General features: G+C 46.5%; 8 protein-coding genes across 10 annotated transcripts; 7 read left to right on the top strand and 1 right to left on the bottom strand.

Moving 5' to 3' along the window:
• The first annotated feature begins 10 nt into the window (after positions 1-10).
• Positions 11-1,534, top strand: LOC6538393 (hexokinase type 1). The gene has a single exon (XM_002098881.3). It carries the CDS (start codon positions 100-102, stop codon positions 1,495-1,497), a length of 1,398 nt encoding a protein of 465 aa, XP_002098917.1. The 5' UTR covers positions 11-99; the 3' UTR covers positions 1,498-1,534.
• Positions 1,535-1,583: 49 nt separating this feature from the next.
• Positions 1,584-3,139, top strand: LOC6538392 (hexokinase type 2). The gene has a single exon (XM_002098880.4). The coding sequence runs from the start codon at positions 1,599-1,601 to the stop codon at positions 3,033-3,035; it is 1,437 nt and encodes a 478-aa protein (XP_002098916.2). The 5' UTR covers positions 1,584-1,598; the 3' UTR covers positions 3,036-3,139.
• Positions 3,140-3,341: 202 nt separating this feature from the next.
• LOC6538391 (golgin subfamily A member 7) lies at positions 3,342-5,299 on the top strand. The gene is made up of 5 exons (XM_002098879.3): positions 3,342-3,498; positions 3,695-3,863; positions 3,933-4,085; positions 4,464-4,816; positions 4,873-5,299. The coding sequence occupies exons 2-4, from the start codon at positions 3,702-3,704 to the stop codon at positions 4,602-4,604; spliced, it is 456 nt and encodes a 151-aa protein (XP_002098915.3). The 5' UTR covers positions 3,342-3,498; positions 3,695-3,701; the 3' UTR covers positions 4,605-4,816; positions 4,873-5,299.
• Positions 5,300-5,444: 145 nt separating this feature from the next.
• LOC6538390 lies at positions 5,445-6,016 on the top strand. The gene has a single exon (XM_002098878.4). The coding sequence runs from the start codon at positions 5,543-5,545 to the stop codon at positions 5,933-5,935; it is 393 nt and encodes a 130-aa protein (XP_002098914.2). The 5' UTR covers positions 5,445-5,542; the 3' UTR covers positions 5,936-6,016.
• Positions 6,017-6,306: 290 nt separating this feature from the next.
• Positions 6,307-7,045, bottom strand: LOC6538389 (protein PDF). The gene has a single exon (XM_002098877.3). The coding sequence runs from the start codon at positions 7,028-7,030 to the stop codon at positions 6,614-6,616; it is 417 nt and encodes a 138-aa protein (XP_002098913.2). The 5' UTR covers positions 7,031-7,045; the 3' UTR covers positions 6,307-6,613.
• Positions 7,046-7,134: 89 nt separating this feature from the next.
• LOC6538387 (protein new-glue 2) lies at positions 7,135-8,264 on the top strand. The gene has a single exon (XM_002098875.3). It carries the CDS (start codon positions 7,733-7,735, stop codon positions 8,198-8,200), a length of 468 nt encoding a protein of 155 aa, XP_002098911.2. The 5' UTR covers positions 7,135-7,732; the 3' UTR covers positions 8,201-8,264.
• Positions 8,265-9,259: 995 nt separating this feature from the next.
• Positions 9,260-12,047, top strand: LOC6538386 (transmembrane protein 26). Of its 2 annotated transcripts, none has more exons than XM_002098874.4 (7): positions 9,260-9,566; positions 10,091-10,636; positions 10,695-10,846; positions 10,903-11,101; positions 11,155-11,223; positions 11,284-11,487; positions 11,554-12,047. In XM_002098874.4, exons 1-7 carry the CDS (start codon positions 9,373-9,375, stop codon positions 11,759-11,761), a joined length of 1,572 nt encoding a protein of 523 aa, XP_002098910.1. In that variant the 5' UTR covers positions 9,260-9,372; the 3' UTR covers positions 11,762-12,047. The 2 variants fall into 2 exon arrangements, with proteins under 2 accessions (XP_002098910.1, XP_039231613.1); XM_039375679.2 differs by having other exon boundaries at positions 11,284-11,491; positions 11,554-11,630.
• Positions 12,048-12,445: 398 nt separating this feature from the next.
• LOC6538385 lies at positions 12,446-20,549 on the top strand. 2 transcript variants are annotated; one of them, XM_015193352.3, is made up of 7 exons: positions 12,446-12,576; positions 17,617-18,099; positions 18,158-18,372; positions 18,594-19,137; positions 19,196-19,848; positions 19,915-20,061; positions 20,326-20,549. In XM_015193352.3, the coding sequence occupies exons 2-7, from the start codon at positions 17,714-17,716 to the stop codon at positions 20,442-20,444; spliced, it is 2,064 nt and encodes a 687-aa protein (XP_015048838.1). In that variant the 5' UTR covers positions 12,446-12,576; positions 17,617-17,713; the 3' UTR covers positions 20,445-20,549. The 2 variants fall into 2 exon arrangements, with proteins under 2 accessions (XP_015048838.1, XP_002098909.1); XM_002098873.4 differs by lacking the exon at positions 12,446-12,576 and adding an exon at positions 16,476-16,621.
• Positions 20,550-20,959: the final 410 nt, after the last annotated feature.

Genomic DNA, 20,959 nt, shown 5'->3' with positions numbered 1-20,959 from the left:
ATTATGTAAACACAGTAGACTCTTGGAAAATTATTTTTAATGAAGCGTTTGATATTAGGTATCCTACCTCGTATAAGAGATCCATAAACAGACAACGCAATGTCCATCACATTTAATCCGGAGGAGGACTTTCCGGAGGTGTACAAGGTCTGCAAGCTGTTCAATCCGAGCGTTGACGACCTGGAGAAGATTAGAAACTTCATGGACCGTGAGATCACGATGGGTCTGAGTCGCGATCATCACGACCGCTCGACGGTTCCGTGCCACTTGAGCTATGTGCAGGATTTGCCAACGGGCAGGGAGCGTGGTCAGTTCCTGGCCCTGGAGATGATGCCCACCAACTGCAGGATAATGCTGGTGAAGTTCAGCAGCGAAAACGATATATACACCAGTTCCAAGTGCGTGATAATGCCACACACTGTGGCAGCGGGTCGTGGCACCGAGCTCTTCAACTTTCTGGCCACCAGCATTGCCAATTTCGTGAAGGAGAAAAAGGTGGAAAAGGAAAATCTGCCGCTGGGCATAGCCTTTGCCTTCACCCTCAAGAAGCATGCCTTGGACATGGGCATCCTGGTGTCGTGGACCAAGGAGTTTGGCGCCCAAGGCGCCATTGGCAAGGATGTGGTCCAGCTGCTGCGCGATGCTCTGGCCAAGTTCTCGGACATATCCGTCGAGGTCATGGGCATCATCAATGTGGGAGCCGGTTCCCTGCTGGGTTTGTGCTGGGCTCAGCCGGATACTCGAATGGGTCTGGTCATGGGCAGTATTGCCAATAGCTGCTATGTGGAGAGGGTCGAGAAGTGTGAATTGTACGAGGGCGAGGAGGGTCGAAAGCTAATGATCATTAACTCGGATTGGGCCCATTTCGGGGACACGGGACAGTTGGACTTCATACGCAACGAGTTCGATCGCCAGCTGGACGCCGAGTCCATAAATCCGGGCAGTCGCATCTACGAGAAGTTCAGTGGCGCTCTCTGCATGGGGGAATTGGTGCGCATCATAGTGCTGCGCCTCATGAAATCGGGCTCCATCTTCGCCGAGGACAGGCGCGATTACATAGGCATCCAGTGGAAGTTGGACATGGTGTCGCTGATCGAAATAGTCTCCGATCCCCCGGGCGTCTATACGAAGGCCCAGGAGGTGATGGACAAGTTCCGCATACGGCACTGCAAGGAGCGGGATCTGGCTGCCCTGAAATACATCTGCGATACGGTGACGAATCGAGCTGCCATGCTGGTGGCCAGTGGCGTGTCCTGCCTCATCAACCGCATGCACCTGCCGGAGATCTCGATCGCCGTCGATGGCGGCATCTACCGCCTGCATCCGACCTTCGCCGCCGTGCTGAACAAGTACACCCGGCTGCTGACCGATCCCAAGTACAAGTTCGAGTTCGTCATCACCCAGGACAGCTGCGGCGTGGGAGCGGCCATCATGGCGGGCATGGCACACGCCAACAAGTACAATACGGACGCAAAGTTGTTCACCATGGATTACTAGAGTGCTTGAATAAATTGTTATTATGTATCGAGTTAAATCTTTGCCTAATTACAATGAGCAAAGCAGCGCTTGAGTTTACATTGTAGCCCTGAAATGCAGTCATGAAAAGGACGTCTAGACTTTTCACTCATTCTCTATTTGGCCCCGTACTGAAAATTTTGTTTCGTGAAGGAAAAATGCCGAGCCTGGTGAACACGGAAATTGAGGCCGCGGTCAAGGGCTTCCTCATCGACCAGGAGAAGATGACCGAGGTGGTGGAGCGCATGACCAAGGAGATCAAGATGGGCCTGGCCAAGGACACGCATTCGCGGGCGGTGATCAAGTGCTTCGTCAGCCATGTGCAGGATCTTCCCACTGGCAAGGAGCGTGGCAAGTATTTGGCACTCGATCTGGGTGGCTCCACTTTCAGGGTGCTGCTCGTGAACCTGCTAAGCGAATCGGACGTGGAGATTGTCTCGAAGAGTTTCAATTTTCCCGTAACACTGATGTCCGGATCTGGAAAGGCGCTATTCGACTTCCTGGCCGAATGCCTGTCGGAGTTTTGCCACTACCATGGCCTGGAGAACGAGTCACTGCCGCTGGGCTTCACCTTCTCGTTTCCGGTCCAGCAGCAGGGACTCTCCAAGGGCATCCTAGTGGCCTGGACCAAAGGATTCAGCTGCGAAGGCGTGGTGGGCAAGAATGTGGTAACTCTGCTCCAGGAGGCCATCGATCGCAGGGGCGACATGAAGGTGAACACAGTGGCCATTCTCAACGATACGGTGGGCACCCTGATGTCCTGCGCCTACTACCATCCCAACTGCCGCATAGGACTGATCGTGGGCACCGGCAGCAATGCGTGCTATGTGGAGAAGACCGTGAATGCCGAATGCTTCGAGGGATATCAGACCAGTCCCAAGCCTTCGATGATCATTAACTGCGAGTGGGGCGCGTTCGGGGACAATGGTGTCCTGGAGTTCGTTCGCACCACCTACGACAAGATCGTCGACAAGGTGACACCCAATCCCGGCAAGCAGACGTTCGAAAAGTGCATCTCGGGCATGTATATGGGTGAGCTGGTGCGCTTGGTCGTCATGGACATGGTAGCCAGGGACCTTATGTTCCACGGCACCACTTCCGAAAGGATGCAGGAGCGCTGGAGCTTCAAGTCCTCCTATATTTCCGACATTGAAAGCGATGCACCAGGAGAGTATCGCAGCTGCAACAAGGTCCTCAGCGAACTGGGCATCGTGGGCTGCCAGGAACCGGACAAGGAGGCACTGCGTTTCATCTGCGAGGCGGTGTCCTCCAGGTCGGCCAAGTTGTGTGCCTGCGGCCTGGTCACGATCATCAACAAGATGAACATCAACGAGGTGGTCATCGGCATCGACGGCAGCGTGTATCGCTTCCATCCCAAGTACCACGATATGCTGCAGTTTCACATGAAGAAGCTCCTCAAGCCGGGCGTCAAGTTCGAACTGGTTGTCTCCGAGGACGGATCCGGCAGGGGAGCCGCTCTGGTGGCGGCCACAGCTGTTCAGGGCAAGGCCAAGCTCTAAATTCAAAGTTTTTCTGCTGCAATACATTGGAAGCGTTGCCTAAATTAATATACAAGTCCTTAAAATTATAGTAAAAGAGATAAAAATAAATTGTTTAAGATCCACTCCTTGAATTTGCACAACGTTCTTAATCTTAACTTAAAATCCTAAAATTCTAATCAGAAATGCGATTTAAATTTTGGCGCCGAAGACATAACATTTTTCTACCTCAGTGGCAACGCCAGGCATCGATAACCAATAATTTTATACATATGCAGTATTTTTTTTAGAACATTTATCAAACGAATGCAGCTGGCGCAAGATCTGGTAACACTGGCCTGGTCTAAGGCACAATTCGCGGTCTGGTAACACTTGGCGTTTGCAAACATTTATCTGTCGACCAATTTAAGGAATTTAAGGCAATTAGGGGATTCCTGCGAGCTTAACCAGGCCAACTGAGGTTACACCAAGCCAAGGCAAACAGGTGGGTCACCCAGCAGGCCTTGCCCCACCGACCAGTCGGGCAAAACAGCCCCAATTCGGGGGCTGCTGGAAAAGGCAAGGCCAGCTGTCCATTTGGGATTGGGACACTCCACTGGGCGCATCAAGATGATTGCCCTAAACCAAATGCATCGGGCGCTGCAGAGCGAGGCCATTAATGCCATTATCCGCCTTTTCAGCGACAAGATGTCCCAAGGCGGCGGCGCTACTCCAGCGGGCGGCAATCCCACAGCGCTCCAGGCGACCGGAGGGGGCGTGGTCTTCAGCAAGGTCTTCATCCAGCGCGACTACAGCGAAGGAACCTCCGTCAAGTTCCACACACGGCTGCCCGCCGAACTGGAGGGCATGGTGACTATCATATCCGCTATCTGTGTGATTATTAATCTAAGCATATAAATGTATTGCATATCCGTGCAGATTGAACGACACGTCTTCGAGGCCACCATCAACAGGCTAAACGAGTTCTACGCCGAGGCGGAGGAAGGATCCTGCGGCACCTACTGCGAGGGCTGCATTGGCTGCATCACGGCCTACTTGATCTACATGTGCTCCGAGACGCACTACGAAAAGGTGCGTCATTTGGGCTTGGATTACACACATGTGGGTCAAAGCAATAGAACCGAAGATAGCCAGCTTGTGTAGTCGAGTTCCACTTTGAAAAAAGGGATTTGGGGTCAAGAATTATTTGCTGATTCACTGAAGATATCAAGCATTTAGTAAATGCCTTTGTTTTTAAGCTTTTCATATCATTCAAGGTATAAAGGTCGCTGTTTATGAAGCTTCCTTTGTCATTAATGACTACTTTTGGAGAACTTGATAAATCAATTGATATCAGCAATGAACTTGCCTTATATTAATCTTTTATACGATTATCCGTCCAGCTCTATTACCTCATGACTATCAACATGCAACTATCACCCCCTAACTAATGCTATTCCACCCCCACAGACCCTTCGCAAGATATCCAAATTTGTGGCTTCCCAAAACGAACGCATTTACAACGCCAAGGGCCTGCAGCTGATCGATCCGACTTATCGGGGACTTCGCGTCATAGAGATTACGATATTCGATCGTCCGGGGCGAACGTGACTTCCGCTTTCCCATTCAGCCAACGAGTTTTTCATGTGAGACCAACCAGCCACAGTCGCATCAACAGGAACAACATGAAGGAGGTGGAAGAGGAGGAGAGTCCGTTTCAGCAATTATCAAGCAAAAGTCAGCGCCAGCGAGTGCGTTTCCAAAAAATAAATCAATACAAAGCTGTGGAAGCAGCTAAAGCTTTATAACCTATAACCATATGTGTGAGTATCTCTGAAATTCCTGCCTCAGTTGCAAACTTATAATAACATCCTTTCAGCTTGGCAAAGCAGCGGCCGGAGCGGAATTTGGGGCATGCGACTTAGTCACGGGTGTGCTGGGAGAGGTGCCTCCGCTGCAGCCACATACTGTATGCTAGATTAGCCGTTAATGATTAGCCAAGGCAGTGTGCGGCCAGTTAGTTAGTATTTATGCAATAGCAGGCATAGTCATGTAAGTGAAAAGCTACCGAAACTGCATTTTGAGCCGAAGCAAGCATCAACATATACACACATTCGCATATGTTACAATTGTTTTTTATTTAATTATTGGACCGAAAGGCCAGCGAGAATTGATTGTTTTGTAATTGAAAAATATATAGAATTGTATACATCATGTTTGTAGTAGTTACCAACAATTCGATTGTGGAAAATTGTAATTTTCACGGCATTAACATTTACATAAATACACACATAGTTCAAGCTTAATACGACGCATGCATACGCATAACTTTTTCTATACAATACTTACCGATTTCGAAACAGCGCCAAATGAACTTACACCTAAACAAGTGGAGAATTGTTCGATTTTAAGCATAAATCAGCAACATTGATTAACATAGTTATATATCTTATAAGAAAAATATATATTGCCGTCATTTAAACGCGCCTACAACTGTTTTCCTCCGGCGGGTAAACATCATCACAAGGGAAGCAAACAAGAGGAGCAGAATGTGTTGTGCCAAATTTGTTTTGCAGATTTTCAATTGTGTTGCTCTATTTGCTTATCATCTGCGAATATTTGCTCTTGCCTGGCTTAGAAAACTTTCGGATATAAAAAGGTCTCCGAATGTCTGTGCTATACATTCACAATTGTTTCCAAGCACAACTATGAAGCTAACCACCTATCTATTGGCACTGGTCCTGTTCGCCGGATTCTTCCTGCTGCAGCCTTCCTCCGCCCAGACGAACTCCACCACATCCACCAACACCACGACCACGGAGGCAACCACTTCGACGACCTCGACCACAGCCAAGACCGTTCATAGGAAACACTTCACGATCCACAATGTTCAATATAAAACTGTGCGCAGGATTCGAGTTAGCAAGAAAAAGTCTGGTTAATCAGATGCTCAGCTTACGAAACTATTGGCAATGAAAAATATACCTGAAACCTAAATACATTTTTAATTATTTCTATATATAGATAGACTTGTCTTTCTTTTCATAAGTTTGTATCTCTATTAAGCATTTGGTTTACTTTTCAAGCGTCTGTTTGCCAAGTTCATGGCCAAGTTCTTTGGGTTTTTTGCTGCCAAAGCATACTTTTGACTGCTACGGGTTTGCATATGTATTTAAGTTAGTACTTAAAATGGTACTTAGAAATAATTATATATTCCAAATATAGCAATAGTCAAAATCTACTTTCAAAATCCAGGTTTAGTATCTGTGATTAAGATACAATATCTGCAATGCGCAGAATAAAAAATCTTGAATAGTTGTTGTACCAGATTTCCAGATTTGAAGTGAGGAAACATGTCAGTTTATTTCAGCAAGAAGCCTAATAATATACAACATTTCTACAATAGGCTACTTGTATAGTTCTCTATATAGGTTTATATAGCAATTTTAAAGCAACAAAAGTTATCCGGTCTTTTCTCTCTATTAGATGACTACACCAGCTCACATCTGCGGACTTTCACTTTCACTATCCTTCGACGCACCGAAAACCGAAAAAGTATAACATCAAATCATAAGTTCTTGTCCAGGTTCCGTCGTTCAACATTCCTCCACTTCATGGGCTTACTTGCCCGCATCGTTCATGTTCTTGGGCAGACTCAACAAGGAGTTGATGAGCTCCGAGTTGCGCTTCCTGATGGGCATGGTTGCGCCCAAGGAGTTCTCGAGGATCAGCGGATAGCGACAGAGCGTGGCCACTTGCCCGGGACTGAACTGTCCCACGCCCACACCCACGTTGTTGAACCAGTCGAGCAGATCCCGGTTGTACTCCTTGCGCACATAGCGCTCCTCATCCGGCATGGCCATGGCTGCGCAGGATCCCCACTGGCAGCAGATGGCCAGGAGCACGAGGGCGGCGAGGTACGTGTAGCGTGCCATTAGTCCGAGTAGTTGGAAGGTTGGATGCCAGGAGCAGGAACTGGAACTGGAGCACACGGGACACCTGCAGCAGGAGACTTGCGAATGAACGTCCGTTGGCATATCCCGCACTTATATAGCAACCTCAACTGGATGAACTGGATAACCGCTGCGGGAGACCGCCCGACCACGCAACCCAAGAGCGTCAGTACCTCGGCATCGGTGTCATCCGCAGGACCAATACATGTCATCCGCAGTCCGCCGTTCGCGGTGGTCCTTCAAACCAGGCAAATAAGGAGTCAAGTTGGATCCACGCAAATATTTGGTTATGCAGTGTTTTATGTGCCAACATGCAGGGATGGCATCCAATCCCATTTGAGTAAGGCGGTATTTGCTCGGGAAGGGAGCGGGGAACTGGCGACACTAGGTGGCACTCGGAAAAAGGGAGTAACCAATTTAGGCAACTCATTGCATTTCCTTAAACTTACTTAATGAAATACTCGCTATTTCTAAATTTAGAGTTTTACAGAGGATATTATTCCACCTAATTTGCATCTTTTAGAGTTGGATATATGAAACATAAGAGCTTAGAAAAAATGTGTACTTAATATTTCGCTGTACCTTATTCTCTCAGTGCAATGTGTGATTAATTTTAGAAGAAAGGTCGTAAAAATTCCAGTCAGTGCGAAATATATAACTTAATATCTAGTGCCGGCAGTTGGCCCGTTCTGCAAAAATTCCAGCTTGTTCCTTTGTTTGATCACCAAACTGTGTAAATATGGCCAAAAAGAAAAATGTTGCGCAGACGTAATTGGCGAGAGCATAATGCCAATATTTGCTGAGAAATTTCGCCAATTGTCTTGGCCACATATAAAACCGCCAGCCTCCCAAATGGCATTCATCCAAGCAAGAGCAACAGCATCAGGCAGCAACAGCATGAAGGCAGGACAACTGGCACTCCGAATCCTGGCGATTAGCCTGTGCATTTGGCTAACCAGCGCCACGACCACCACCTCGACGACCACCACCACCACCGACGCCACCACCACCACCACGACGACGACGGATGCCACCACAACCACTACCACCACCACGGCCTCCTCCTCATCCTCCTCCTCGAAGGTGCATCGCAAGCGGTTCAGGATCAAGAATTTGCACTTCTCCAATAGCCGCAAGGTGCGTGTCTACCGCAACGGGAACTCCAGTTCCAGCTCCAGCTCCAGGAAGCGCTCCGGCAGGCGGGTCAGCTCGCGCCGGATCAACAGGCTGCTTCGTCGCCGCAATCAGGGATAAGTTCCAAATCCGCAACAAATCATATCAGTTCGCGCAATAAAAGCTACACTCCAAAACAACTAAATATTTTAAACAAAAATAATTATGTAAGTGAATTGAAAGGTAAGTAGTAGAACATTCCTTATAGAACACGATGTGATCTCTTGGCTTGCAGTAGCGTAATGTACGCTGAATTACTTTACTCCTTATAGGCAGTTGCACATGGCGTATGAGTGATATACGCTGCATTACTTTCTTTACTCCCAAGACTTCTTTGTGCCAGTCAACAGGTTGCCGCCTAGCCTGGCTGTGCCCAGTCAGAGCACGCAGCTCATCCTTTACCTACGCCTGTTCAATGACTTCACGTGCGGCCAAAACATTGACCCAACTCTGCGCACCTTTGGGCAAACATCCCATAGATACGAGTATATACAATATCTCGGTGGGGTGGTTTTACGATGACTATAACTTTCCATGCAGCTACATTACCAGCAGTTTGATGGCCAAGGCTCGGCGTCGTTCCCTCCAGCGATTTGTTTGCACTGCATTTGTGGGGCCAGACCCAAAATCCGGTGGGTGGAAGGCGGACTCCTCGTTTATCGTCCACCGTTTGCTGTCTTAAAAGTCAGCTGAAGCATTTAATGGTCGTGTGACTGCGAGGCACATAAGTGAAACACGCATGGGTTCGATTTCGGTGGGGGAGTCATTTCCAGGAGCGTTTTGGTCAGGGGAATTGGAATTCATACATTACTAATATTTCATAAAATATTAAAAGTTAAAATCAAAAGAGTAAATTATGCATAAAAATAACTTATTAGCTCATACCTTATTAGCTCTTCTTTGTTGATCAGGAATCCCTGCCCTTACTCCTCGGTCTGCAGTTCGTCCCTGGACAAGCCGAAGATGATTCGTCCTGAACGCACACACAGGACATCGGGACTGGGTTCCCCCACCAGCGGCCATTCACCAATTACGCGCCATTCGCGGCGGTGTCCTTAATTTCTTAAAAAGCGTTTAAACATCTAATGAAAGCATTTGGGGCCCCGCGATTTCTGCTGTCAGTTGCGTTTGCCATTTCGCCGTGTGCGGTTCGCTTTTCCTTGGTCCTTAGTCCTTGGTCCTCAGTTCTTTGTCCTTGATCCTGATTGTCGAGCTGCGGGAAGCGAGCAGCAGAGGATTATGTCATTGCAGCCATGGCCAAGATAATCTCGACGATCAAGGCCATCCTCACGAGGATCATCTTCAGTGCGCACAGCCTGCTGGCCATTTGGCAGGTGGTGGCCCTCAAGAGTGATATCATATACTGGGCACTATGTGGACCACTCCTGTTGCTGCTCCTCGAGGGCATCTTCACCATCATGATCAAAAAGACGCAGGAGTGGCGCTGGTAAGCATGAATCCCAGGGATTCTGGTTACTCCAGGATACTCTGATTGAACTCCGAACTCGAAGTGTAAACAACAATCAGTTGATGTTGACGTCATGCCGCGGGCTTTGATTTTCAATTAAAAGTGAAATCATGTGTTTAGTGTGTGCCTCACCTGACCAACCACCTCCATAAAAACCACCAGCTCTGCGGCCGCACCCCCACACTCAGAAAAAAGTACCCCCCCATTCCCAAACATCACAACGTAGTTTACAAAGGATGCGAAATGGTTATTGAGTTGAATTGAGTTTGGAAAATGGCCTTACTATGAAATCCAAACTATGGAAATTTGCTAGGCAATTTTGTAGAAATTCTCTGAGCACTTTTATTTCAAGTGTAAGTTGTTGTCCCAGTAAAAACTTTAATGGAATTTCGCGAGGGAAGAAGCAGGCGTCGTCTTTTGATTCTTGTTTACCTTTCGTCGCCTCACTCAGACTTGTTGTTTGTTTTGGGGGTGTCATTGGTGTCCTTCGTGTCCGTCCGCAGGTTCTGCCCCTCGGTGTTCCTCTACCTGAGCAGCATTGTGCCGGCGATATGGCTCCTGGAGCTGGACAAGGTGGCCCGGCGGGTGGGCAACATGACCGCGATCAACTCGACGGTGTACAGTCCGAGCAACTTCAGCATTCCCGTGGGCAACACCACCATCTTCATCAGCACCACCAACAGCAGTGGCGTGCCGCCGGTGGCCACACTGCTGGGCCAGGCCGGGGTCACCCTCTCGGTGACCCCGGACACCTGGACAACCCTCATCGAGCAGTTCCTCATGCTCATCCTGATCGTGGGTCGCTGGCTGCTGCCCAAGGGCGATCTAACCAGGGATCAGCTCAGCCAACTGCTTCTGGTCTACATTGGCACGGCGGCGGACATCATTGAGTTCTTCGACTCCTACAAGGACGACTCCATTGCCAAGATTGGATTTCTGGTCTTCTTGACACTGGGCATTTGGTCCTGGAGCCTCATGCAGTTCACCATCGTGCTGTCCGCCACGCGAGGACGACGACCACGTGGCAGTGGATCGCATCACAAGGAGGAGTGAGTTTATTTCATAATTATTTACAAAATTAAATCTATGTGAATCTCTATTCTGTAGACATACAGACTGTTGCCAAAACTGCTGCTGTGGCATTGACGTGTGGGGCATCGTACTCAACGTGATCCTGCAGGATGCCCCCTTCCTCACCTTTCGCCTGCTGATCATCTTCCAGTACAAAATCATTAACTACATGAACGTCTTCTTCACATGTACGTCCTAATAATACATACATCTGTGAGCAACTTTAACATTTAAATGATTTTAGGCAAAAACTCGCTGGTGATCATCCTGCAGCTTTATCGGCTTTATGTGGTCAATGCCGAGTTCTGGAAGAATCGGCGTGAAAGTCGAATGGCCAAGGCGCGCCAGTTCCAATCCCGTAGGAAAGTGCAAGATGCCGATCAGAATAGCATTTACATGATATCCAACGAGCGGGGTGGTGATGTCAAAAAGAAGATCAAGAGGTGAGTGTTTGCTGGTTGAAATACTTGAAATAAACTGTATGAATTATTCATAGAGCAAAGGACAAGGACTATGCCGAGCAGGAGGCGGTGTACAGCAAAAAGAAGAAGGACAAGAAGGACAAGTGCGTCTTGAGCATAACTATATTAAAAATAGAAACTTCTGATTAACCCACTGATTGCAGGAAGAAGCGCAAGCGCAAGGACACTGGCTACTCCACGGCCAGCTCGCAAAATCTGTACTCCACGAAGGCGAGTGGCACGGACAAGGAGTCCCGTCGCAAGGACAAGAAGGCCAAGAAGTCGAAGCGCACCTGCAGCAGTTCGCCGAGTGACTGCGACTTGGCCAAAAAGCAGAAGCGCAAGAACGCGGATAAAAACGATAAGAAGTAGGTAATATCTCGGGACTTAGCTGCTTATCCTTTGACTTATTATTATTGCCCCATCTCGCGCAGGAAATCGCGCAAAATTGAGGCAGTTGTGGAGGAGTCGAGCAGCTCGAGCAGCAGCAGTTCCGACTCCAGCAACTCCACGCTGCCCAGCTACGAGGTTATCGACGAGAAGAAGGCCAGGCGCCGGAAGCACCGCGGTAGTAGTAGCGACACCAGTTCTGGGGACAGCAGCTCCTCCAGCTCCTCCTCCTCCAGCTCGGACTCGTCGTGAATGAGGCACTTTTTTGCAACTAACGCCAGACGTTAGGGAATCGGTTTTTTTTGCCCAGTCACTTGGCCACATTCAAGTGACTGCTGAGCCCCTCTGCCTTTGGGGGAGCTCAGATTTGTATGGCCCCAATGGGCGGGTCTAAAATTTGATCACAAACACACCGAGCGTTAATCATGAAAATAACACAAGCCGGCGGTTTTACCTTTGAAAATTGTGAGGTACAAGGAAAAACTGCAGTGAGTAAAATTTAAGATGTAGGATGCATTAAATACGAGTATCCCTTAAATATTTTATATGGATTAAATTTGGATGTAAAGGCTGTTTCAGGCTTCCATATAACTTAGCATTTGCTATTTTCTTGATTGGCGCTCGATATAATTTGATATATTTGTATAAACCACACTATGGCATATTTGAATGGATAATAAATTCGCGGGCTCCAGCGCAATAAGTTGGCAGCCCCGTCTCGATTAAATTGGAGCTCTCTTAAGTGTACTTTAATTTCTCTTTACACTTTCTCTGCGCCTCATGGAAAGCTTAGCAACGCGAACAGCTGCTAAACTTTTGTTGACACACAGATAGCTTTGATATTTTCTGTGTGCGTATGTGTGTGTGCTATTGTGGGTGGGGGGGTTTGGGGGCTGGAAGGGCTTAAGTTGGAGATTTTTCGAGAGCGTGTATTTTTGTAATAGCGCAATAGTTGCTGCCGAGCGTCCAAGCGCTGCGGACGCGATTTTCGCTTCGCTCCTCTCGGATTCGCTACGCTTTTTGAAAACAACTCGCGTAACGCCAAGAGCTTTGTTGTTGTCGAGTGTGTAAGTTCAAGAGTGTGTATGTTAGTGAGTGTGTGTGTGTGTGCGAGCATGCTTTGTCGGATTCATCGCATATATATACTTGATATATAGACGCACGATAAATGCCTATTAAGAAGAGTTCCGCGAACAGAACTCTTGAATATATCTGCAAGTGCTGTCCCTCAGTGTGCCCATCAATAAATCACACCAGCTACATATGTATATATATGGCATATATCCCTGCAAAACAACAACCACAAACCCTATTAACTATTAAGCAGACAAACAAAAAACAGTTGCCAAGCCGATTAAAATTGAAACGCTCTTAATGTAGCAGGTGTGAATTTTCTGTCTTTTTTTTTTGCGCTGTGAATAATTCAATTTATACTCGTTACGCGGCTGACAAACCTTTGGCAAATGGACTCATCACAGATACAGTGCGAATTCCCCCGACAAATTGGCTCGCCGCCCCACACACGAACTATATATGGCATATATAGACATATCTATATATTTATATATATATATATGTATATTAGGGGAGTGAACTGGACTGGATAGTCAGAAACTCAAAACACGTTCGCGGCCTTAAAGTTCGGACATTATAGCTCCTTTACCGATTCTTTTCGTTTTCGTTTTCATTTTCGTTTCATTACCTTTTATCTGAGCACGCGTGCTGAAGGTTAAGGCTTCCGCGGCTTGGAGTTACAACTCCCTCAGCACGCCTATCCCCCCATCCCCCCTTGGCGCCATGGGACCCCACCCACACCACACGTGTTGTTTTGTTTTTAAGCCACCTTAGCCATCCACATACATATGTATGTACAAATACAAAGCAGCTTTTGGCCGAGAGTAATCCCGCTCATTTGGGAAAATGCTGCGGCTCTCTGCTCTCACTTGCCGGTTTTCCACTGAGAGACTGAGTGTGAGCAGCCGCGAGAAAAGCAGCGGAGCGAGAAGCTCTCTTACAGAGAGAGAAACGAGGAAAACTCAAGCTTATTTGCATACGGAAGAATCTCATTAAAGAAGTTGTTTATCAAACGTTTTGTGTTGTTTAAGTGACTATCTAAGTACTTGTAAAGATAAAGTAAATCGTTTAGACCCACATTTTACTAGGTAGCATATGATCCTAAAGCTATGATCTATGAAGCATAATAAAAGATACAAAAATTGTGTGTATTACAGAAACTATTTCTGTCGCACCTGTTCGAAATTTCCTTTCCTCAATTAATTATAAGACCAACGCTGTGCTTTATTCGATAACATATGTACATATATACATTTCGTTGCCATGCCACAAGAAACTAGTTCCAAAAGTAAAAAAATCATATGAAGAGCGAGATATTTTCCATATATTTCCCCCGTGTAATGAATTATGCTTCAGTCCGTTTGCCTTTCATGTGTTCGACCAAAGTCCACAGCTAGTTGCCAAGGCTCAATCAAACCAGTCCAATGCAGGATGGCAATTAATATCTGGCGCGTTCTATCGGTCATTGGGGTAAACATACTAATTAGCAGAGAGAATGGCCTGTCGAAGTCACACAAATCCAAGCCAGTAGCCACCCACTCAAGGTCGTTCGGGGTCAAGGCTGCCGGCGGTACAGTTCCTCATCGTCATCAGCATCACCTGACAGAACATTTTCAGTATGGCCTGTATGGTCTGTATGGCCTGATCCATGCTCTGCAGACAGAGATATACATAATCTAAATGAATTGCCGCCACTGGCTTTGCATAACTCGTTTTCGAGCTGGTTGTCAAACAACTGGTATGGAAATAATACAAATGTATTTCCAAATGTGAAAATGATGTGCATACTGAGCTGCCGTCGAATGCCTTTGTTTGAGTGGGCGGGAAATGATTATCATTTCAGTTGTTTACCAAATCAAGTAGACACTCTGATTAGTTATTACAAACAAAAAGCTGGATAATGAAAGTGCGTGATAAGGAGCATTTAACGAATTTATTTCAGCTTCTTATCGCAGCAGGAATTATTCATTTAACTCATGAATGCATAAATATATTTCACTCTTGCGGAAGACAGCAGGATAAACAGCTGCCGATTTCCCATTGTCTTCTGACCCAGTTAAGAAACGGCCTTCCGCAGTTCATTGCTTATCTGCCAGTGACCCACAAATGGGTAAGAAATTAATTATCGCATGATGCTGCTGTATTCATGAATTCTCGCTAGCGACTTTTGTTTTTTTTTGAGGGGCGACAGCTGTTTTTCAGCCAATTTATTGAGCTTTCAGCTTTGACGGTTTATTGCCCAAGTTGAAATCCAAGTGCATATCTTATCGCTGTGAATAATTCTTGAACCTGAAAAATGTCTCTCCGATTAACCTGGCAAATCAATTGTGGAGGGGCTAATTTCACGGATGAAAGGCAGATAGTTATCCATGCCTTAATGTGCGTATTAAAATGGATCGTTGCGAAACGACCTTATGTCATCGTAAACCAATTCAATGGTGTGTATTGTGTTTGTTCCAGTTTATTGCACACTTTACACAATAATGGATGAGACACACAGGTGTATTACTGGACCAGTCGAGCATGCAATCTCAGTCACCAAATTCGCCCCTTCACGTGGCTGCCACATGCGACAAATTAATTAGCATGCCGAACGCCTTGCGTGTGTAATGCTGGACTGCCTACCCCCCGCCCAGCAACATTGGCCCCCGGCCATTGCAGCCGATTATTATGCATAATAACAGCCAATTTGCAGCTGACAAATGTGCACACGTTTACCAGCTTGTTGGGCAGCAATTATGCATCATACTCCGCACATCCAAACAATAATAAACGATTATCGCAAATTTTGGTATCGCATTACAAAACCTTTTGCCTTTTGTTGACCACCTCGGCAACCGTGTGCATCGAGTTTCGATAGAGTGCAACAAACAAAAGGCACTGCGACTGCATTTGCTGCACCGCAACAAGATAAAACCGGCTTGCCAAAGTCCACGCGGCGAATGAGTAACAAACTCAGCAGCCAGAGTTCGCATCAAGCATACGCCCCGTTGGCGAATTCAGCGATCGAGAGAAGAGCGGCTCGGCGCACAAGCATGACCACTGCTCTAGAGAAGCACATATATTGCACAATAGCATTTGCAATTCTTATCGATTGCCATTAGATAAGAAGTCTGTTTCTTCGCCGCCACGCGAAGCAAATTTTACATATTTACGCCGCTTTCTGCGCCTCAAAAATGCAGAGCTTACTAAGAATGAGAAAAGAATCTCTCTTCAATGGACAATTTCCTTATTTTTCAATGAGTAGATAGAAGAGAAGAGCGCATTTAAAATGCATTTAACATATTGATTTTGAATTATCAGGGCCAAAATATCTGGTGCCGTGCACTGCATACTAAACAGATACTATACGTACACATAAAGTAGTGCACCTCAATGGCTCGTATATAACAAAAGGCGAGCACTTGATTGAGTTTATCTGGGCATTAGCATTTTATAGGCACCATAAAGCATACTAAGTGTGTGTCTGTCAAAAGAGTTCGCAACCCCCTCAATTGGAAACGGCGAAATAAATAAATTCGCATAAGATAAGAGCGCCTACTGGCCCCTTGCACCATCTGGTCGTTCTAATTAATTAAGGAAATTTCCATAAAACCAATTTGGCTGGCTAATCCAGAGGACGTTAGATATCACTCCACCTGGCATTTAGATAAGAAAACTTTCATGCTCTTCAATTTGTTTGCGGGAAACCAAGTAATTTCAGTGAAACTCAGTCGCACTTAATGAAACAATGGACGATAAGGAACGATGTGTGCCAAATGAATTGAACTTTTTGCCATCTCCAATTTGTCGAAAGGCAGACAATTGGCCGTTGCTGGTCGGCCGGCCACTTCAGGCCAAAGTATTTGCCTCAATTTCACTATTGCAAGTGCCGAGCACTTTAGGGGCGGGCATAACCGCAAGACAGCCCGAGCCGCGCCATTTCGAGTCGTCAAGGTGCCGTTCCAGTCGGTCTGAGATTTCCACGGCGAGCGGTTTACATTTCTCCGTTCTGCGATCTGCGTTTTGCGATCTGTTATCTCCTATCAAGCAGCAAGTGTAAGTTGAGTGGGTTGTGCGGTTGTCATTGTACGAGCCACATAACTGGCATTCCAACTGGTTGATTTTCGTAGTAGATTTTCCCCCTTTTCGCTTTTATTTTCGTTGCCATATTGCATGACGTACAGTAAACCACCCAGTGGTCGGTGTTTTCTTATATGTATATATAACTCGTTGTGTCAGGCGCATGCAACATAGCATACTGCGGCATTTTCCCTCTATAAATAGCAGCCGAACAGAAAATGCGATGAGAATTTGTGCCTTGTTGAGAACCCTGCTCTTCACACCGCGACCCTCAACTTGAACCTTTGGTGGCCCGTCGTACCCTAGGGGCACGACACGATGTCATTATGCGGCACAACAATATATATCTGACATTTGTTGCTTTCGCATCTAATTGGATTGCAACGGCAGTGGAGCTTTCGGTATAAGTACCTTTGTGTTTGCGGCTGACAGGAACCTTTTGTAAGCTAAATTAAACAGAGCCCTGATGTTTTTGTGGTCAAAAAGCTATAAACCACTGAAATTAGGAATCTGCCTTAAAGGGGGCTTTTCAAATTAAAGGTGTAACTTGCGTATAAGCTAAATCTTTATAAATTCTATTTGAAAATTCTGTTCTGTGGTGAAACAGAGTAACATTTTCTTTAAATTGCACTTTTTTTGTCTTAAATATTTTTTATAAAAGGATTCGAGTTTTTCGTGCAATCTGCAGTTGTCCTTCGTGCAACTATTATTACACCAAGCCCACGCGTCGTATAAGTAATTTCCCGCAGAGCAGCGTCAAGTGAATGAGTTATTTTTAGCCAGGTTTTTTTCCTTGAAGTGCGGCAAGTGGAGAGCAGGAAACCGAGGGAGGAACTGCACTTGACCGGATTGTTTTTAGCCCAGTGACCAGCATTGGCATTGATATATGGCGGGCAGGGGTCTTCGTACGAGTTCCACTAGTGGATAGGCAATGATTAACAGTGAATTCAACGATTTAAATGAAATTGCAGATAGCCCTGCCAGCAACATGTTGGATGCGAATTAATTGGCCCACAGCCAGTCCATCGAAAACACGGAAAGTGCAATACTCGAGCAGAAAGTTGGGAAATGTTTGTTAGCAGTTCTGAGCCTGCTCAAGAATCATTTGCCTGCAATGGCAATCACCAAGTGGCAAGCGATGGCGCAGAAATCAAGAACGTGAAGAACAATAATCGAAGCGAAAACCGAAGCCCCCATTTCGAGGGTGGAGAAGAAGACAATAGCTCACCGCTGCAGGAAATCGATGAGCATTACGTCTGCGACATTGCCATGATGCGAATCGGTGGGGAGGAGAGCCTTCCGGTGACACACAATGAGCCGGTGGATGAGTCACCAACGCTGGCCCACAATGAAAGTACAAACAATGAGAATGAGGTGGAGATCGATCGCCAGGAGGAGGAGCAGGCGGTCAGCGATCTGGTGCGATCGAGCAGTGCCGGTGCCCTTATGGAGGCGTAAGTTACAGAGAAATACTATTAATATTATTTTTGATATAAACAAAATTCCCTGCAGAGACAGCCAAAACGGCGGCAGCATGCGAGTGGTCTTCGGCATCCTGGTGCGACTAGTTCTTCCACTGGCCAATGGAGTTGCCAGGGGCATCAAGGGCATACGCGATGTTCGAGTGCTGAGGGTGCTCCAGAATCTGGCCTCCAGCCGACAGGCGCTCACCAATCTGGTGGCCTTTGCCGCCAACACTATATCATTGAATCTGTCTTCGGTTCAGGGTGAGTTCCATTAATTTATTAACAGAAAAAGTAAGGCAAAGTTCGGTGAACTACACGAAATTTCCCTTTATACACATGTAACCTTAATTGCTCTTTGTGTATGCACATCTTAATGTTTTTCACATTATTTCTTATGTGTATTTACCAAGTTATAAAGAGGATTATATATATTTTTATTGACTAATTGAGTAAATATTTTTTCATTATCTTATCTCCGCCAGTTTCCAATCGCATGGGGCCCCTGCTGAAGCTCCTGAAAATGCGCAAATCACAGGACGGCCTTGAGAGTCTTCCCGACACATTGAGTGCGCCCCCAACTCCCTGCACCCCCTGTCCAACCAGCAATCCGATGCAGGGTCCGCCCTTTTACACCGCTCGCTCGGACGCCCCTAGCTGTTGTACCATTAACATCCTGGCCGAGCCGCCACCGGGTCAACCGATCCGAGCAGATATCGTGCTCATCCATGGTCTGCATGGATCCTTGGTGAACACGTGGAAACAAGGACTCTGGCAGAACGATCGCCAGCCGGTGGAGTTCGAAAGGCCACCACGTCCGCCAGTACGTCCACCAAAAAGACCTCGTCACTCCCGCAGTGCGGCAATTCATCCGGCTCCGCGGGAGAAGAGGGCAAAGTTCGCTTCCCTCAACCGATGTATGGACACCCCAGACGATTCTCCGGTGCGGCAAAGGACGCGGCTCCAGAGATCCATGCCAGTGCAGCCGCAAGACTTCCAGATCAATGCTTCCGATAGCGATGATAGCGAGTAAGTTCATGGAAACCATTGTTTTGAACAGAGTTACTAAATAATGTACTATCTATAGCTATGCTTATGTGTGCGGAGAGCCCGAAGAAATTCAGATTTGCGAGGGCATCGAGTACAGCTTTCCCACTTTTCGGCTGAGGATGCAGGACAACAGCCGTTTGCTACAGGCTGAGTTGGAGTCCATGCTGCAGGCCAATGGTAATGAAGGGAAGGGCACCAATGCGAAGGATGACCGCCCGCGTCCCGCTTCACCAGCCACGCCCCGTAAGGCTGCCCGCAAGAGCAAGCCATCTCCCAATGATCCAAACTACTCCAAGTGCTGGCCTGGGGATTGGCTGCCACTGGACTGTCCTGGAGTGCGGGTTATAGCCCTGAATTACACCACTGATCAGTACCTTTGGCGGCCGCTGTGGAAGAGCAAGGAGCCGCGCTCCAGCTTAATTCAAAGGTCTCGCGAAATGGCCGAGCTGCTCATCCAGCATCGCGTGGGCCATGGTCGTCCCATTATCTATGTGGGCCACTCGAAAGGTGGACTCTTTATCAAGCAACTGATGGTTGACGCCTGGGAAAGTGGTCGTCCTGTGATGACGCCGCTTTGGCGATCAGCTCGCGGCTGCTTCTTTTACTCGGTGCCCCATCGAGGATCCCACTTGGCCAGCATCAAGGCGCCACTACTCTCGCGCTCCGTGGAGCTGCTAGAGATTGAAAAAAGTAAGTGTAAATTAATTTATCAGATAAGAAATATCAGCTTTAATATTCTGACATTGTTTTCCATAGATAACAAGTACCTGCTGGACTTGCATCGGAGATTTGCGGGACTTTACCATCTGGGTCACCTGAAGATCGAGGTCTTTAGTTTCGTGGAGACCGCCTTGACGCTCATGTCAGTGCTGTATCTTCGCATTGTGGGAGTGGACTCAGCGGGTTAGTCATTATCAAAACAATACTTATTGGCTTTAGAATAGTTCTCATTATCATCTGTGTAAGAAATGACAGCGGAATATTTTTCTTATCAGTCATATTAAGACAGCATATCTATATTAGAAAATTTGATAACAGGGCATAACGTTATCATGAAATAAATACAGATAAGCCTAATCACTTTTTGTGCTAATTAAAAGAATCTGTAATGAACTTACACTTTAACAACTGCCTAGCTCTAATCTTTAATAACTTTCTAATTTGCAGATCCTGGAATTGGCGACGTCTGCGGCATTCGCCTCGATCATCGAGAGATCTGCAAACCGCGAGGACGGGATTGTATTTTGTACAAAGAACTGGTGAAAATGATTGAGAAGGTGTGCTGAGCACTGGGCAAAAGTCGAGGACATTTTATGTTAAAAAGTGTACTGTATGTAGGACCTGATATATTTAAAACCATAATGTGAATAGAACCGACAATTTGATGATAATTACGCGTACCTATATGAGATGCCACAGCATCCAGCTGGGGCATACTAAATGTTAAAGCATCGCTTGTTAATTTAATAGTGCATAGCAAAGGTGTTCACGAAAGTATATTCGCCTATCCATAGCTCAAGTTAGTTATACACATTATGTTGCCTTTAGTTTAAGCTTAATGCGAGCAGATAAGTAGGCTCTCAGACATGCCATCGGATGTCAATGATATTTTGGAATTTTTGTGATCGATTGTGATCATTTTTCTAGCACTTTGTTGTGATGATCCTCCAAACACCCGTGAATACGTTATTGATATTACACCATACTTAGAGTTTGCTAGTTCTATGAATCTATCGATCTATCTACATATAAATCGAAACCCACACCGCTGTAAAATGTTACCAACGAAGACACGATTGAT

Source organism: Drosophila yakuba, chromosome 3R (assembly GCF_016746365.2).
Source record: "Drosophila yakuba strain Tai18E2 chromosome 3R, Prin_Dyak_Tai18E2_2.1, whole genome shotgun sequence".
Taxonomy (NCBI): domain Eukaryota; kingdom Metazoa; phylum Arthropoda; class Insecta; order Diptera; family Drosophilidae; genus Drosophila; species Drosophila yakuba.
The sequence above is the reverse complement of the archived record's forward strand: the minus strand, read 5'-3'. Positions and strand labels throughout refer to the sequence as shown.